This window comes from Esox lucius, chromosome 16 (assembly GCF_011004845.1).
Source record: "Esox lucius isolate fEsoLuc1 chromosome 16, fEsoLuc1.pri, whole genome shotgun sequence".
Taxonomy (NCBI): domain Eukaryota; kingdom Metazoa; phylum Chordata; class Actinopteri; order Esociformes; family Esocidae; genus Esox; species Esox lucius.
The window spans coordinates 4,184,748-4,203,409 of record NC_047584.1 but is presented as its reverse complement, the minus strand read 5'-3'; the positions used below and the strand labels follow the sequence as shown (position 1 = coordinate 4,203,409).

The window sequence follows — 18,662 nt, the reverse complement described above, 5'->3', positions numbered from 1 at the left end:
CCTCCACAAGATGCCGCGAGGGACACAGTCGAATGCCTTCTCCAAATCCACAAAACACATGTGGATTGGTTGGGCAAACTCCCATGAACCCTCCAACACCCCGTAGAGGGTATAGAGCTGGATACTGATTATGTTTTTGTTTTTCTGACATGTTGGTGTTATATCTTTTACTTGGATGTTATAAGTTGCACTGAGTAAATACAGCTGAATGAAACAAAAACTATGTCTGTCTTAATTTCAGGCTGCAAGGCAACAAAATGTGATTATTTTAAAGGGGGGTGATTATTTTCTATACCCACCTGTATATGCAGTAATAGACGATGTTGTGTGTCACATTTACATAAATCAAATAAAATAAATCAGCAGCTGTCACAAAGTGCTTTTACATATACCCAGCCAGAAACCCAAAAGAGCAAGCAACAAGAGTTAATGGCACTCTGGCTAGGACAATTTCCCTAGTAGGGTCCAAACTTAGGAAGAAACCTACAAAGGAACCAGACTGAAATTCAACACTACTGTTGTTTGCTCCTTGGGGTTTAAGGCCGGGTGTCTCCGTGAAGCACTTTGTGACAACTGCTGTTGTAAAAAGGGCTTTATAAATAAATTTGATTGATTGATTTGACTGAGGGTTGGTCATTCATCTTCTGGCTGTGCCAGTTAAAGATTTTAAGACGTGACGTTTTGGGCCATGTCAATATTTTTGCATGATCAGGAGACAAGCATGTCAATAAATGTGGGCTGTGACCAGAGTCAGCAGCATTATCAGGTGGACAAGTACAAGGACAACCAGGTGGGGTTTGGCAGTGGCCGCAGAAAACATCAGGCAGTAATTTGATATGCAACCCATCCAGGAGGACTTTGGACAGGGACAGCTATGGGTCTTTATTTTTTCTCTGTGTAGAACAGTCATTAATGTCAACCAAGTCAATGCTGAATACTGTCATTAATAGCATCATTTCTGCACCGCCTCGTTTTTCCCTTTTTTTTTCCTTTTTCTAATGCATATTTTCACTCATTCACACACACGCACAAAAAGACACAAAATACAGACAGACAAACACAATAATATGTAAACGGTGCATTGTCCCTTGCTTTTATACCCGGGCAACGTGAGGGCCCCAGCTCCATGAAAACCACAAAAACAGTTGGCACGCGGGTTGGTGCACTAGTCTCCAGTGAGAATGTAACATTGTGTGTAGTTAGAAAACCAGTGCATTTGTCTCAGTGACACTTGACAACCTCCCAGGTTAACCTGGAAAGCACCACATGTTCTTGATCTAGTCACTGTGCTCTTTGTTCAGCACAGATCCAGTTTCTGGATTACGTACACACGTACAATGTGGATTGTGACCAGATGCACGACAGTGCCTGCCTTAAGTTGTTCCAATATCACAGTTGGGATCTTACCCGTCATTGGCTAACCAGCCCTCTTCACTGGCCACACTTCAGGTCACGTATCGGGTAGGATTGGAGGATGTAATATACGTTGCAACATTACTTCTCGAGCATCCCAAAGCACACAGCAGTTTTATCATGTGTGCACCACCCACATGCCTCAGCATCCAAAGTCCCCCAGAGTACGAGACAAAAACTTGAGTGCAACACTGGACTACAAAAACTTGAGTGCAACCAAAAACCAGTTTGCCTGTTCAGACACTTATATAATGAAAATATTTATCTGCCCGAGATTACCAGCGAAATCTCAATGGGATTAATCCATAATTTTTATTCACAAAAACACACATACATTCATACATACCTGTACACATATTGTATACACCTACTTATACATACACTAATTTTATTGTAGTAATTAATTAGTTCCATCCCTCTAGATTCCAAAGAGGCAACCGTCTTTCCCAGTAGACTCGGTCTTACTATGATTCTTTACAACATATTTGAATCTGTTGAGGCTCAAGGTGTCCACTGATGCGGTCTTGAAAATGAATGTTTTACCAAGGAAAAGAATCATGTTTTCAAATGATTGAGCAATTGCCTCTCAGGTCACCCAATATGACTCTCTGTAAACTAACTTCCAGGGAGACTCTGTGACACAATAACCAATCATGAACTAGAATCCAGAATTTTGACACTATAGATAGATTATCTATTGTTTCTGTTTCGTCCTGGCATAGTCTGCACTCGGGCAACTGCTCAATTCCCCATCATCTAAGCATTTTTTTGGTGGCCAGAATTCTGTACAACAATTTAAACTGAAAGGCTGTCAGAGACACATCAATAGTTGTTTTACATATTAATACATACACTTGGTGCCATGTGATTGGAATATCAAAAAGATTTTCCCAAATGTTTTATATACTGTAGGGTGCCCTCAGTCAGAATTTTTGTAGCAAGATGGAAGAGATACATTTTACAATTTATGTTAGTCAGGTTTAACCATGCATGATCTTTAATTAATGGGCGACCAGGAGATTCATTGCTTTCTAGAGATTACATTTTCTTTCTCCATTTGTCTGGTATGGCTGCAATGAGCTGATTATACCTCTGAAGTGAGCATGTTTCACCATATGCTTGTTTGAGTTGCTCATGAGTGAAAAGTGTCCGCTATGTTTCAGCCATGGGTCATTTGGAGCAGACAGTCCTGAGGCATGGTCAAAGGGCTCATGTCCTCTAAGGTCAAATAGACAAACAGGAGTTAAGAGAGAGCATTCCAAGGATTTACAAGGATTCCTGTTTACCTGAAAATATTTCCAGTAAATATTTGCATACTAAAGTGCAGCCTAAAATGTAGAAATCAACCCGTAAACATGAAAAACAATGTTGAAGCAAAATCCTCTGTTTCTAAAATTCAAGACAAAAAGTAATATTTCTGTTGGCCAGACAAGCAATGAACTTTGTTACCTAAATTGCTTTTTTATTAAGTATAGTTTTTACAGCTTTTTTAAGCTGGTCACAAAAAGTGAAACATTTATGGCTAGTGTTTAAGCCGGTCTCAATGGATAGACGTAAAAAACGTAGTTCTGGAACACTATATTAAGTAGTATGAAATGTTGTGTTGCCATTTATTTCATTTCATTATAATTTTCAAAATGTATGAAATGTTAACATTTTTGCAAAACGTAGGATATGTTATGAATTTGCAAAAATGTGATAATATGAGAAATTGGACTGAAACTGTAATTCGTTGCAACTCACCTAGTTTCCACATGGACAACTAAATATACAAAGTGGTCCTTTAACTCTAAAATATCCAGATCTTGTTCTAGATTTTTGTTGTTAGGTGGCTTAATACTTTACAGTGTCTTTTAGATACAGGATGAGCAAAGGGGATGAATAAGCACATTTAATGTTTAGTGAAGTTAGATGGCCATCATGATATGAAGGCCAGAATGGAAATGTAGCCAAGACAATGGGTTAACACTTATTTAGTAAGTGCCAAATTATCTTTAGTGACCACAAAGAGTCAGGACATTTAATGTCCTATCCAAAATTTGGCACTTTATGGAGGGCTATGCCCAGTTCTATGCACAGTGGCAATGGGATTTGAATTATAGAACAGAGTGCCCGCTACTGGTGCTCCAACACAGCTTCCAGCATCTGGTCTCCCATTCAGGGACCCATCAGGACTAATTGTGCATATCATAATTAGGCAAGCCAGCAGCGCAATGCAGAGTGTTGTTTTCCTGGTGAACATTGCCCTCATGTGGGTACAATATGTTGTGCACCAAATACCTCTACATGGCAACAAAACAAGTCATTTGCTCTATATAACATTTGAATTCCATGTTTTGGAGGTTTACATTTAAGTATATATATCATGTAATTCACAAGAAAAAAGGGGCATTCCATTAAAGTTCAAAATGGATTAACATTTTCTTATTGTAATAAATTATGTAATAAATACATGACATACCAATATTAATAAAAGTAAAATCTTCTGTTTAGTCTGCATATCTAATATGTTGGTGTAAGCAGCTGACATGTAATGCTTGTGTCCCATAATCCCCTCTAGTTCATAAACTCGTGAGTTTATCCCTGCATATCAACATATGGAAGTAGTTGTGAATGTCCTGCTATCTACAAGCAGCAAACTGTTTTGAATCAGTCATTTTAATATCAAAGCACTTAACACGAGTATGATAATGACTAGCAGGTGGGATGTCCATGGTTCTTGTCAAAGCTTCATTTGAAGAAAATGACTGGATATTTATCTAACACATACAGTACATTTGTGTTGGACAAGCAACTAAGATCGCATTACAGAAGATTGCCCTGGAGTTTTCTACCATTTTCCTTAATTACAATCGGCTTTGATCTCCGGTAAAGTTGACTGACTTGAATGGTTTTCATTTCTAAGTTCTGTGTATTGACGCTGGTAAACAAATGGCAAGACATTTGAGGCTGAGTGGGAGCAGCTGGTATAGTGAAGGAGAATGATTGCAGTTTTTAGGCAAAACTTATTCAGTTGCATCTGTGAATCTTACTGGAACTTATATAGACCCAAAGATTCCCACCACAACAAATGCAGTGGCTTTGCATCCGGTTGTTGGACCTTCTGAGATTCTGAGCGTAATGATATTCCTCCTTATGAGAATATCATATCCTTTTCTGAGTATTCAGACACTTGACCTCTATTGGCAGATGAGTCACAGTATTATTGTTTGGTTATTGTTCTTGAAGAGCTTTAAAATTATTAGAATTTTTAACCAGTTACTAATATTATATAATTGGTCTCAGTTTGGAGAAATAAAAACATCCATTGGTGTGATGCACTTTTTACTGGATATGACTATCATTGTGATGACATCAAAGGTTATGACATCAACAAAAAAAATGTAAGTAAAGAAAGAGGTTTAGAAATGTTCATTTGAGACTGTTTGAGACAGTGAATTAGTTTTCCTCCCAAAAATGGAATAAGCTTGTCTTTGCTTGTGATTTAAAATGTTTTATAATAAAGGGGAGCAAAAAGCAATCCTACCAAAATCTTACAGCGCTGGGAATATTTTGAATACAATAACGTGATCTCTTAAATCTGTTAAAGATGTCTGTTAGGTGAATAAAGTGCCTAAACTAAGTGTCTAAATACTGTCGGTCCCCAAAAATGCTCTGTTCAAAACTCGCTGCAATTTGGTAATAGTTCATCCTCAAAAATCTTAGCTGATAGTCTTCACTTTAACCTTGTAGTCATTGTATAATATGAAATCCAAAGTTATGGGGAAATAAACCCATTTAGTTTTTTATTGTCCAGACACTTTTGGACTTTGGACACAGTTTTTATAGTATTATACAATGAGATAGTTCTAGTCTCCTTTTGCTTTCAGCGAATATTCTGGATTTCTCGAACATTCTTCCTTTCAACAAGAACAATAATACATCTCTGACGTAACGTTGGGTGTCAACAACCATACAAATTGTGTTCAATTCAGGATGTGATTAGGTATACATTTATTTAATTCTTACTGGCTTTACATTGACGTCAGTGAGAGACCACAGGATTGCAGATTTCTGAGCTATTAATGCATTCATTGTGTCCATATCACAGCACATTCATTTTATATGCAAAACAAAGTGCCAAGTTTGAACTGTACAAGTAACCCTTCCTTGTTGGGTGTCAACAAGCATACAAATTGTGTTCAATTCAGGATGTGATTAGGTATACATTTATTTAATTCTTACTGGCTTTACATTGACGTCAGTGAGAGACCACAGGATTGCAGATTTCTGAGCTATTAATGCATTCATTGTGTCCATATCACAGCACATACATTTTATATGCAAAACAAAGTGCCAAGTTTGAACTGTACAAGTAACCCTTCCTCAGTCTCTTCCCATTACTTAGAATAAAATTTCTGAATAATAAAATCAACTTGAAACCATCAACAGCCCCATCTTAGAGTGACAGGAAAGCCAAGAATAATGACTCTTATTACCCATCCAAGGGTAACACTTACAATGAGATCTAATACAAATAATAATGGAGATATACATTCAATGTCACAAGAGATGGAATTGAAAAAGCAATGTATTCTGGGTAGATTTTTGTCTGTGCTGCTGTTAACCTCAAAGCTAGCAGACAAAAAACATGTCTGTAAAGAATTAGACTTCTCAAATATTTTCATGTTGCTGTGAGCCTATATGACATCATCTGCATCCTACACTTTTCCAATCCCAAACGTGACAACATAAAACTCTTAATTCCCTTTATTGTTAAAAAAGCAAGGACTCTATCACTTCAAAGGAAATAGGAGAGGCATAAAAGTAGTTTGGTTCAATGATACCATCTTCAGGATCATTTTGGACATAGCAAAACTCTACACAAATGGCTGAACTGCCAAGAAAATATTTATGGGAACATTTTAGGGATCTGAAGTTCAGAGGAAATTAAATAGTTTAAATGATTATGTGCAGAAGAAGACACGTTCACAGGATCATCCTGTACAAAAATGACAATGCAGTAAAACAATTTAAGGACCAAAAAGAGTAACAAAGAAAATAATGTCTTAAAATGGAAAACAGTTCAATAATCAGGTAATGTCCCCCTTAAATCTCAGAATCTACAATAGCCTAGAACCTAATTCAATACTGCACAGAAAAGATTGGGTTTGAGTTGAAGCCTAAATTACATAATTGTAACAGCTAGTTTACTTGGTCTAAAACAGTGGCTTGGGGGCAGCAAGAAGGGTTTCTTTTAGTTAGTCAGTTTCTTAAACTCGTCATATAGAACCAATACAAAGGCTCCACCCATGCCTCGCAGAACGTTGGAGAGGGCTCCCTTAAAGAAGGCTTTGGGTCCCTCATCACGGGCAATCTTCCTCCAGCAGTCCAAAGTCCCAGTGTACATAATGTCAGCTAAAAACACACACATTTATAGTTACATTTTGACTTTAGAAAATGCTTTTCACAGAATCATTAGACTATTAGAAGCAAATGGGATCAATGAACTTGATAAAAAAACAAGTACATAATGGCATATCACAAATGTTAATAGATATTTTATTTTTATCTCCCCAGTTTTGTCATTTACAATTTGCAACTCTCATTATACTCAGGAGAGTCAAAAACAAATCACATCTGATGCTTTTTTTGGTAGCTACTTTTTATTTATTTTTTAAAGCAGCAAATTGCAAATGACATGTGCTTCTTTTAATTCTAACCAACAAACAATGGAACTGATTAAAGGCAAATTTCACACCCAGCTTGGGGTGTGAGGGCTGATGCACAAACAGCAGCTTCACAATAAAAAATGTTGTTTGGTCATCTAGGGGGCCAAACTATCCAAATAAGAAAGGCGAGGCTACCAAATGTTTACAACAGTGAGTAATTTATCGATATTGAAACAAGTATCTTTATGGATATGAAATGAGGAAACTATCAAAAACCCAACATTCTCAAGTCCCTCACACAGTGCCAAAAGCTGAACACTCAATTGTTCGAAAAGAGGGGAAATCTGTGACGAGGTGTTTCTTTACAATAACAATATTTTATCATACAGGAGAGAGGTAGCAGACATTGCAAAGCATACTGTGCAATACTCTTGAAATACTGCTGAATTTAGAGTTAATCTGGCAATTATTAATTTTTTCAGTAGACATCTGTATTTCAGTGCCCAGTTCTTTTTCACAATTTGCTTTAAAGGATTTTAGGGAGGGTAGATTAACTAATAATCATATAAATGGGATCACTCAACCAGAAAGCAAACATTCGGACCTATGGCCCGTTTTATCAAATAAAAATTGTTGATATCAAACATTTAATTATTGATCTCAAAAATTTGAATTGTTGATATCAGGAATAGTTCTTAATGTGTGGCAAGCCATTTTATCATATTCAGTGAATTATTGAGATCAACAATTCTATTTCTTGAGATCAGTAATTCATTAAATTATTTTAATTATTGATCTCAATAATTCAAAAGGCATTTGAGATCGATAATTCACATTTTCGATCTCAATAATTGCTTTTTTGAGATAAAAAATGCTATGCTAATGACCTTCACGTGGGTGGGAGTACATGTGCAGGCTCCATCCTGTTTGCAGAGCCGTAACATTTTGCTACGTTAAGAGTTCATATATATATATATATATATATATATATATATATATATATATATATATATATATATATATATATATATATATATATATATATATAGTGGGGAGAACAAGTATTTGATACACTGCCGATTTTGCAGGTTTTCCTACTTACAAAGTATGTAGAAGTCTGTAATTTATATCATAGGTACACTTCAACTGTGAGAGACGGAATCTAAAACATAAATCCAGAAAATCACATTGTATGATTTGTAAATAATTAATTTGCTTTTTATTGCATGACATAAATATTTGAACACCTACCAACCAGTAAGAATTCCGTCTCTCACAGACCTGTTAGTTTTTCTTTAAGAAGCTCTCCTGTTCTCCACTCATTACCTGTATTAACTGCACCTGTTTGAACTCGTTACCTGTATAAAAGACACCTGTCCACACACTCAATCAAACAGACTCCAACCTCTCCACAATGGCCAAGACCAGAGAGCTGGGTAAGGACATCAGGGATAAAATTGTATACCTGCAAAAGGCTGTGATGGGCTACAGGATAATGGGCAAGCAGCTTGGTGAGAAGGCAACAACTTTTGGTGCAATTATTAGAAAATGGAAAAAGTTCAAGATGACTGTCAATCTCCCTTGGTCTGGGGCTCCATGCAAGATCGCACCTCGTGGGGCATCAATAATCATGAGGAAGGTGAGGGATCAGCCCAGAACTACATGGCAGGACCTGGTCAATGACCTGAAGAGAGCTGGGACCACAGTCTCAAAGAAAAACATTAGTAACACACTATACGCCATCATGGATTAAAATCCTGCAGCGCACGCAAGGTCCCCCTGCTCAAGCCAGCGCAGGTCCAGGCCCCTCTGAAGTTTGCCAATGACCATCTGGATGATCCAGAGGAGGAATAGGAGAACGTCATGTGGTCTGATGAGTCAAAAATAGAGCTTTTTGGTCTAAACTCCACTCGCCGTGTTTGGAGGAAGAAGAAGGATGAGTACAACCCCAAGAACACCATCCCAACCGTGAAGCATGGAGGTGGAAACATCATTCTTTGGGGATGCTTTTCTGCAAAAGGGACAGGACAACTGCACCGTATTGAGAGGAGGATGGATGGGACCATGTATCACGAGATCATGGCCAACAACCTCCTTCCCTCAGTAAGAGCATTGAAGATGGGTCGTGGCTGGGTCTTCCAGCATGACAACGACCCGAAACACATAGCCAGGGCAACTAAGCAGTGGCTCCGTAAGAAGCATCTCAAGGTCTTGGAGTGGCCTAGCCAGTCTCCAGACCTGAACCCAATAGAAAATCTTTGGAAGGAGCTGAAAGTCTGTATTGCCCAGCGACAGCCGAAACCTGAAGCATCTAGAGATTGACAGTTCTTTTGTGTTTCTTCCATTTGTGAATAATCGCACCAACTGTTGTCACCTTCTCATCAAGCTGCTTGGCGATGGTCTTGTAGCCCATTCCAGCTTGACAGATTGACAGTTCTTTTGTGTTTCTTCCATTTGCGAATAATTGCACCAACTGTTGTCACCTTCACACCAGGCTGCTTGGCGATGGTCTTGAAGCCCATTCCAGCCTTGTGTAGGTCTACAATCTTGTCCCTGACATCCTTAGACAGCTCTTTTGTCCTGGCCATGGTGGAGAGTTTGGAATCTGATTGATTGCTTCTGTGGACAGGTGTCTTAGCCAGTATCCAGACCTTAATCCCATAGAAAATCTGTGGAGGAAGCTGAAGGAAAATAATTAATTTGCTTTTTATTGCATGACATAAATATTTGAACACCTACCAACCAGTAAGAATTCCGTCTCTCACAGACCTGTTAGTTTTTCTTTAAGAAGCTCTCCTGTTCTCCACTCATTACCTGTATTAACTGCACCTGTTTGAACTCGTTACCTGTATAAAAGACACCTGTCCACACACTCAATCAAACAGACTCCAACCTCTCCACAATGGCCAAGACCAGAGAGCTGGGTAAGGACATCAGGGATAAAATTGTATACCTGCAAAAGGCTGTGATGGGCTACAGGATAATGGGCAAGCAGCTTGGTGAGAAGGCAACAACTTTTGGTGCAATTATTAGAAAATGGAAAAAGTTCAAGATGACTGTCAATCTCCCTTGGTCTGGGGCTCCATGCAAGATCGCACCCTCGTGGGGCATCAATAATCATGAGGAAGGTGAGGGATCAGCCCAGAACTACATGGCAGGACCTGGTCAATGACCTGAAGAGAGCTGGGACCACAGTCTCAAAGAAAAACATTAGTAACACACTATACGCCATCATGGATTAAAATCCTGCAGCGCACGCAAGGTCCCCTTGCTCAAGCCAGCGCAGCTCCAGGCCCCTCTGAAGTTTGCCAATGACCATCTGATTCCAGCCTTGTGTAGGTCTACAATCTTGTCCCTGACATCCTTAGACAGCTCTTTTGTCCTGGCCATGGTGGAGAGTTTGGAATCTGATTGATTGCTTCTGTGGACAGGTGTCTTAGCCAGTATCCAGACCTTAATCCCATAGAAAATCTGTGGAGGAAGCTGAAGGATTGAGTTGTCAAACATCAGCCTTGAAACCTTAATGACTTGGAGAAGATCTGCAAAGAGGAGTGGGACAAAATCCCTCCTGAGATGTGAGCAAACCTGGTGGCCAACTAAAAGAAACGTCTGACCTCTGTGATTACCAACAAGGGTTTTGCCACCAAGTACTAAGTCATGTTTTGCAGAGGGGTCAAATACATATTTCACTCATTAAAATGCAAATCAATTTACTGGATTTTTCCCTCACTATGTGTGTAATAGTGTATATATATATGCAGCCCTAGACCATGACACTCCCACCACCATGCTTGACTGTAGGCAAGACACACTTGTCTTTGTACTCCTCATCTGGTTGCCGCCACACACGCTTGACACCATCTGAGCCAAATAAGTTTATCTTGGTCTCATCAGACCACAGGACATCATTCCAGTAATCATTTCCTTAGTCTGCTTGTCTTCAGTAAACTGTTTGCAGCCTTTCTTGTGCATCATCTTTAGAAGAGGCTTCCTTCTGGGACGACAGCCATGCAGACCAATTTGATGCAGTGTGTGGCATATGATCTGAGCACTGACTGGCTGACCCCCCACCCCTTCAACCTTTGCAGCAATGCTGGCAGCACTCATACATCTATTTCCCAAAGACAATCTCTGGATATGATGCTGAGCAAGTGCACTCAACAGCTTTGGTCGACTATGGCGAGGCCTGTTCTGAGTGGAACCTGTCCTGTCAAACCGCTGTATGGTCTTGGCCACCGTGCTGCAGCTCAGTTTCAGGGTCTTGGCAATCTACTTATAGCCTAGGCCATCTTTATGTAGAGCAACAATTCTTTTTTTCAGATCCTCAGAGAGTTCTTTGCCATGAGGTGCCGTGTTGAATGACCAGTATAAGGGAGTGTGAGAGCGATGACACCAAATTTAACACACCGGCTCCCCATTCACACCTGAGACCTTGGAAAACTAACGAGTCACATGACACCGGGGAGGGAAAGTGGCTAATTGGCCCAATTTGGACATTTACATTTTAAATTTTCACTTTTGTTGCCAGTGGATTAGACATTTTTGGAATTATGGCCAAAAAGTTCAACCTTGGTTTCATCAGACCATAACACATTTCCCCACGTGCTGCCTCTGCTGCACATGGAGAAACCCTTGTCTCCTGGATCATTGACCATCTAACTGGCAGACGACAATTTGTACTTTGATGTACTCATTACACTGCTGAATATGTTCTGCCAGTCTGTGATGTGTAGCGCCATCTTCTTTGAGGTGCTGTAATGGGCTTCCCACCTCATGTCTGGGGATGCTGAAAAGATCAATAAACTAATCAGGAAGGCGTGCTCTGTGCTGGGGATCATGTTGGACACCTTGGAGGAGGTGGTTAAGAAATGGATGCAACGTAAAAAAAATAGCAAATCTATACCATGTATACCATAACCTTATAGTAACTGAATTTAAATCTAAGCTTTTGGAATAGAAAACCAAAATAATTACTGAGGCAGCACCACAGACTGATGGACCTTCTATACTTATTCATTTAAAAAGACCAACTTTGAAATGTATTCATTGTTTTTTGGGATAAACATTTTATTTGAGTCATTTGACTTTATTCTCCAGCAAATGTACAGTCTTAAATTATACTCTTGGACAACTTCAAAACTGATGTCCTGAAAGGTGCTACCGCAGAGCCTCTGGTGCTCAAAATACATTCAGTTGTGCTAATAAGTTTGCATTCCCAGGAAGAAATTTAGAAATTTTAGCATTGATTTTGAAAATATGACTGATGATGCAAAAAAACGTATTTTATTTAAGGATAGTGATCATATGAAGCCATTTATTACCACATAGTTGTTTGGCTCTTTTTTTTTTTTTAAGATAACAGAAATCACTCAAATGGCCCTGATCAAAAGTGTCCATACCCTTGAATGTTTGGCCTTGTTACAGACACACAACGTGATGCACACAGGTGAGCATGGCAATTAAAGGTGAATTTCCCACACCTGTGGCTTTTTAAATTGCAGTTAGTGTCTGTGTATGAATAGTAAATGAGTTTGTTAGCTCTCACGTGGATGCACTGGGCAGGCTAGATACTGAGCCATGGGGAGCAGAAAAGACCTGTCAAAAGGCCTGCGTAACAAGGTAATGGAACTTCATAAAGATGGAAAATTATATAAAAAGATATCCAAAGCCTTGCAAATAACAGTCAGCACTGTTCAATCACTTATTAAGAAGTGGAAAATTCGGGAATCTCTTGATATGAAGTCAAGGTCAGTAAGACTAGAAAGAAAGATTTCAGCTTAAAGTGCCAGAATAAATTTTTGGGATACAAAAAAAACCCACAGGTAACCTCAAGTGAAATACAGGCTGCTTTGGAAAAAGATGGTGTGGTTGTTTCAAGGAGCACAATATGAAGATTACTTGAACAAAAATGAGCTGCATGGCCAAGCTGCCAGAGAGAAGCCTTTTATGGCCAATGCCATAAAAAAGCCTGGTTACAATATGCACGACAACACGGTGACACGCATCACAGCTTCTGTCACACTGTAATTTGAAGTGACGAAACCAAAATAGAGCTTGGAGGCATTTTGCCAAGACGAATGGGCAGCTATACCACCTGCAAGAATTTGGGGCCTCATATACAACTATTCCAAAAGACTGCATGTTGTCATTGATGCTAAAGGGGTCAATACACAGTATTAAGAACTAAAGGTATGCAGATGTTTGAACAGGGGTAGGTTCATGTTTTTCTTTATTGCCAAGTTTTGTTTTATGATTGTGCCATTCTGTTAAACCCTACAGTGAACTATAAATCCCATAAGAAATAAAAAAAATAAAAATCATTAACTTATTCCTTCTGATGATATCCATGCCTGCATTTAATGGAAAAAAATAGATATTACCTAAAAGTCACTACACAGGTGCATGTACAGCGAAAGATAGAGGGATGCATGTGTATCCAAGTCAGGACTGTGACTGAAACGCTCAACCATAACCATTGGAAATTCCCATATCCTAGGAACTCATGTTTGCATCTTTTGTTGTTATAAACAGCATTATTACAATATATTTCTGGAACAGTAAAACATAAGTTTTTTTTCCACTTTATAAAGAGCTGTAGGCGGAAAAATCCAACTTAATCCCTTTGAAATCCAACGAATAACAAGGTCTACAATGGCCACAGTGCACAACGCTCTTAACGTAGCAAAATGTTACGGCTCTGCAAACAGAATGAAGAAGCCTGCACATGTACTCCCGCACACGAGAAGGTCATTAGCATAGCATTTTTTTTTTCTTCAAAATTCTTGAGATCCAAAATGCACATTTTCGATCTCAGAAATTCATTTTTTGGGATGAAAATGTGAATTTTTGAGGTCAGTAAATGAATTACTAAGCTCAGAAAATATTGTTGATCTCAAAAATTCATTGAATATATGATAAAACGGCTTGCCATATGGATCTCTCTAAATTCTTATGCAGAATCCCTAACCTAATTATCAATAAGCCAGCAAAAATGGTTAAGCTAACACGTACACAACCCGCCACAAGGAGTCGCTAAGAGCGCTACCAAGTAAGGCAACTAAATTCAATACTCAGAGACTGTGCTGGCCAAATGCCAACCATCCGTGGGACATCTGTGGTAATTTGTGAGCAGGATTTGAAACCTGGTCTCTCAATGATACCGTGACTTTACCTCTGCGCTATTTAGGGCCCCCGGTCATATAACAGGTTCAAAAAAAGTAATTTTTAAAAACCAAAACTTGGTGTGCAATGCCTTGATGTAATGGCAACACAAATCATATACAAGCTTCCCTTCCGACAGTTCTCCCATGATCCTATTCCATCACCCTTACCTCCTTTCCGGCCTGACTGCATCATCATGCGCCGTCGGACAGTATCAAAGGGATAGGAGACCACGCCAGCTACAGCTGTCACTGTTTGGGCGATTGCCCAGCTGATGACAATGTGTGTGTTCTTGGGATCAGGAAGCATGCCTGCATGAGTCATTGAGGGAAAGACAGGATTTAGTAGTCCCACACAAAGTGTAAGTACAAAATGTTGATCAACAGGTTGAGCTGAGTGTGCAGTCTTTATTTAATTATTTATATAAAATCCTATTACTAATAATACTTTACCTTTTGATATGTTTATTTTTATATTAGGACCTTACTGCAGTGATTGTGATATTGTACTATTCCTCTAATCTGTCCTCCAAGTTAATTTTTCACACTATTTCAAATCTGTCTGAATCGCAAAAAATTCATAAAAAAACTAAGTGACTGAAGCTCCTTGGTGTCTGAACTCTCTGTCTAGAGACTACTGATGTTCAAATCAAACACTTAAATACTGCGTATATAAAAAACAATGCTACTACCAATAAAAGTAGGCCTACAAGCTCTCCAGCAAGCAACCCTGTTTTTTTTTTATACCTTTAGCCGTGTCGTAGACGCCAAAGTATGACGCCCTGTAGATAATGATGCCCTGCACAGACACGCCAAATCCCTGGTACAACCCCTTCATTCCATCTGACTTGGAGACCTTCTTTATACAGTCCACCAGACCAGTAAACTCCCTGGTGTCGCCTGCCTTTCCTACATCTGCTGCCAGGCGGGTACGGGCGAAATCCAGTGGGTACACGAAGCAGAGTGAGGTAGCTCCGGCTGCGCCACCAGACGCCAAGTTGCCGGCAAAGTATCGCCAGAACTGGGTGTGCTTGTCGACTCCCCCCAGGAAGATCTGCTTATATTTGTCTTTGAAAGCAAAGTTGAGGGCTTGGGTGGGGAAGTAGCGGATGACATTGGCCGTGTTGCCACGCCAGAATGCAATGAAGCCCTGCTCTTTGGGAATCCGAACAAAGCAGTCCACAATTCCCTTGTACTGCTTGTCAACTGTGATCTGTTTGCTGGCATGTTGTACCTGATAGAGAAAAATAGGATGATGTAGAGAAACACAGGAGGGTCAAATATCTGTTCTGAATAATTTTGGTGCAATGGAACATAATCGTGACAAAATATTATTATAATGCCTATTAAGTTATTTCTAAACCATAGGCTTCTACCCTGGGGCATAGTCCATATTCTAAAGCTGCATGCACTCAAGATATGGCTATATGGTGGATTATATTTAGTCTTCGAAAAGCCATGCACCACATCACTAACAAAAATCTGCTACATTTTTACAACTTATTTTGTAAAACATCTATGGATTCAGAAATTGGACAAATCTGACACATGCGACTGCCATGCACCAAACTAAAATGAGTCGGCTGGCAGGGGATGGACTTCTGCCTGAACGCATACTGTACCGAATGCTGTGCCAGGGATGTACGGGGTTTAAGCGCTCAGTATGTAAAATGTAAGAATGCTACGCTAGGACTATGATAAATGGAAGGTACACAATAAAAAACTACGAATTTAAAACAATAGGATATAGGCGTACGCTCAAATTTGTCTACAAAATGTATCTGCACAATCAGAATTATTTGCTACGCCACTTCAGATGCAATATGTGGACTGTTTGTAGAGTAATATTTTGGCATGTCCATCCATCCTTTTCGTCAGCAACAGCTAAATAGGTTGAAATAGAAAGAAACGGTATTTATCCGACATTGATCTCTACTAGCTATACTGGAGGGGAGAACTCGAGTTTATCCTAAGTTTCATGTTAGAGAAATGACATTGCAGCTATTACTGCAGCATCACAGAAAGTGTCACCTGTGGGGGATGCAGACAAAGCACTAACGCGGTTAGCATGCATTGCTAACACGCGAACTAAACCGGCCTAACAGTTATAAAAAAGTAAAACTGCCCACGTAAATATCAGCCGTATATCATTTTCCAAACGTGAAACAATGTCCCGAAACACGCTGTGGACTACTTCACTGGAGCATCACTAGGATGAACACCCCGGACCAACGCAGGCAGCAGCAGTCATATTACTTAAATATGGCTCCCAAAATTAGACGCTAACAGGAGCAACCCACCGACTTGTGATGATGTAAACTAAATAATAAAGTTGAGCCACATGGAAGAACAAGCACATTCAAACCACTTGCATTGGTACAGTCTCACTTCACCTGCAGAAGAAGTTTCACCCTTTCAATTGGCGCCACTGCTGTTTTGGAGATAGCAGCGGCAACCCCACCTGCCAAAAAGTCTTTTGCAAAAGAAATAGCGCCTTCTGCCATGATAGTGTCTGGAGATAACAAATAGCCGAACAAACCGATAGCGTGTGGATCGCTGGGGCTGGGTACCAGAAACTGTTCGCTGTAAGAACAGCCTCATGAAGCAAGTGACACTAAAGTCACGTAATCATGCGTCGGATTTCCTAAATAAAAGTCAACCTGAACTAAATAACTTCGAATATAAACAAATTAGTTAGAAAAATAGGAAAAATACAAACCATATATTATTGAAATGAATTAACGAAGATCCATGTATTTTTTGTAACATGTACGTTTTTGCTATTTTTCCCCAGAGGTAAAACACTGTGGGACATTATTAACCATGTCATCACTGTGGATTTTTGTGGTGGATATGTGATGGGCTGCAGTTCTGTTTTCAAAATCCATGGTAACTTTGCGAGTAAATATAGCGTCATGGACTCTGTCAGGTACAAGAACATTTTAGAGCAGAAACTGTCTGTCTCTCAGTGTGGTCGTCTGCTACACCAGGCCGAGACAGGCATCTATGACAAACGTTTGGTTGGTTGTTGCGTAAAATTGGTTCGTTTCCTGTTGTTGTTTTTACTACCAGCCTGTTGGCTTGTACGATTTTTCATTCTCTACTACTCTGACCTCAATTATCAACAAGCTGTACTCCCCGGTTCTGTGGTCAGTGAGCCATTTTTGTGTAAATCTGGAGGAATGCTTTGCATCACGGTCATGCGGGTTTCACACCAATCTGCTATGCCACAATGAAACAGCTCCAATGTGCACGCGTTTCTCTATTGAGAAGCGGAAAACACTGCATTGTCCGAGAAATTCCCAGTTCAGTTTAGATGGGGATCATATCACCTTTTTAGTTTTTTTTTTTTTTAGGAGCTTTGCAACTTCAATAAGACTATTATGTGGACAGATTGCGCCTTTAAGAACATGGTACTTCTATTTTTGAAGCTGTCTTGTCTTAATGTCAGGGGCGTCGTATGGGGTGAAGGACGATGGCCCTAAAAAATATTAGAACATTAGGTAATAAAAAATCTTCAGTTATTAAAACATTAAATTATTAACCCATCCACCTATCATATGTCCTTGTTTTTGGCGAAAAGGAAAGATCCAGAGAGCCCCTGTATTGTGCATTGCGCACCTCCCCCTCCACATGACATGGTTTGGTACTGTCTCCAAACCAGGCGCAAATGGTATTGCTAGCACTGAATTGCAAGTGTGGTGTGCAGGTGGAACATGAAGGATATGCCCCGTTCACTAAAGAGAAATCTTGTTTCCTAAAACAAAAGGAAAGAAATGAGAGGAGAATAGAAAGAGCGATAGTATGTTACCCAATTTTTCAAAAAGGAAGGTGGGTGTAGTCTGTCAGTGGTAGAAATGAACCTGTTAGCTCAGTACGATGCACAGATCTTATCGAGGCATGTGCTGAATCGGAAAAAGTGAGCGGAGATGTCGGCCCACAAGAACGGATGATGTGTTGCCAATAGGAGTGACGCACATGAAAAATACACACAACTCATGCCGGTCGGTGTGCGCGACGCACGTCACCAATCCAGACGGGCACGTCAACTGGAAAGGGCGCAAGATAGTAAAGGGGCATGTACTCTGCACAGGTTGAGCTTAACCTGTGCATATGCTTTAGCATACTCCATATAGTGAAATAGGCTACTTTTGCACCGGCAATGTTAGTTGGTTAATATCTTCTCAGAAAATTCTTAATGTTTACATTTCGTTCCTCTTTTAGCCAACATTTAATCAGTGCAGGCAAACGTTTAGCAAACCATTGATACAAAATCAGTTGTCCCTGCCCCTGCCTTGTGCCAGGCCCAACAGATGCAGCTTCTGGCTTATCAGCCCTGTTTGCCCTGAACCAGCACTACTCCCAACTGAAAGAGGTGAGCAGCATTGTGCTGAATGTCATGTCATTTGGCATAATTGCAGGGGTCTTTGGGTTTTTT

The 18,662-nt window shown here is 39.7% G+C and overlaps 1 protein-coding gene across 1 annotated transcript; it reads right to left on the bottom strand.

Annotated features, from left to right (window-relative positions):
* Positions 1-5,389: 5,389 nt before the first annotated feature.
* On the bottom strand, positions 5,390-16,839 carry slc25a6 (solute carrier family 25 member 6). Its single transcript, XM_010905690.4, has 4 exons — positions 16,618-16,839; positions 14,972-15,458; positions 14,396-14,536; positions 5,390-6,810 (listed from the first exon to the last, which is right to left on the bottom strand). The coding sequence occupies exons 1-4, from the start codon at positions 16,726-16,728 to the stop codon at positions 6,650-6,652; spliced, it is 900 nt and encodes a 299-aa protein (XP_010903992.1). The 5' UTR covers positions 16,729-16,839; the 3' UTR covers positions 5,390-6,649.
* Between the last annotated feature and the right edge of the window lie 1,823 nt (positions 16,840-18,662).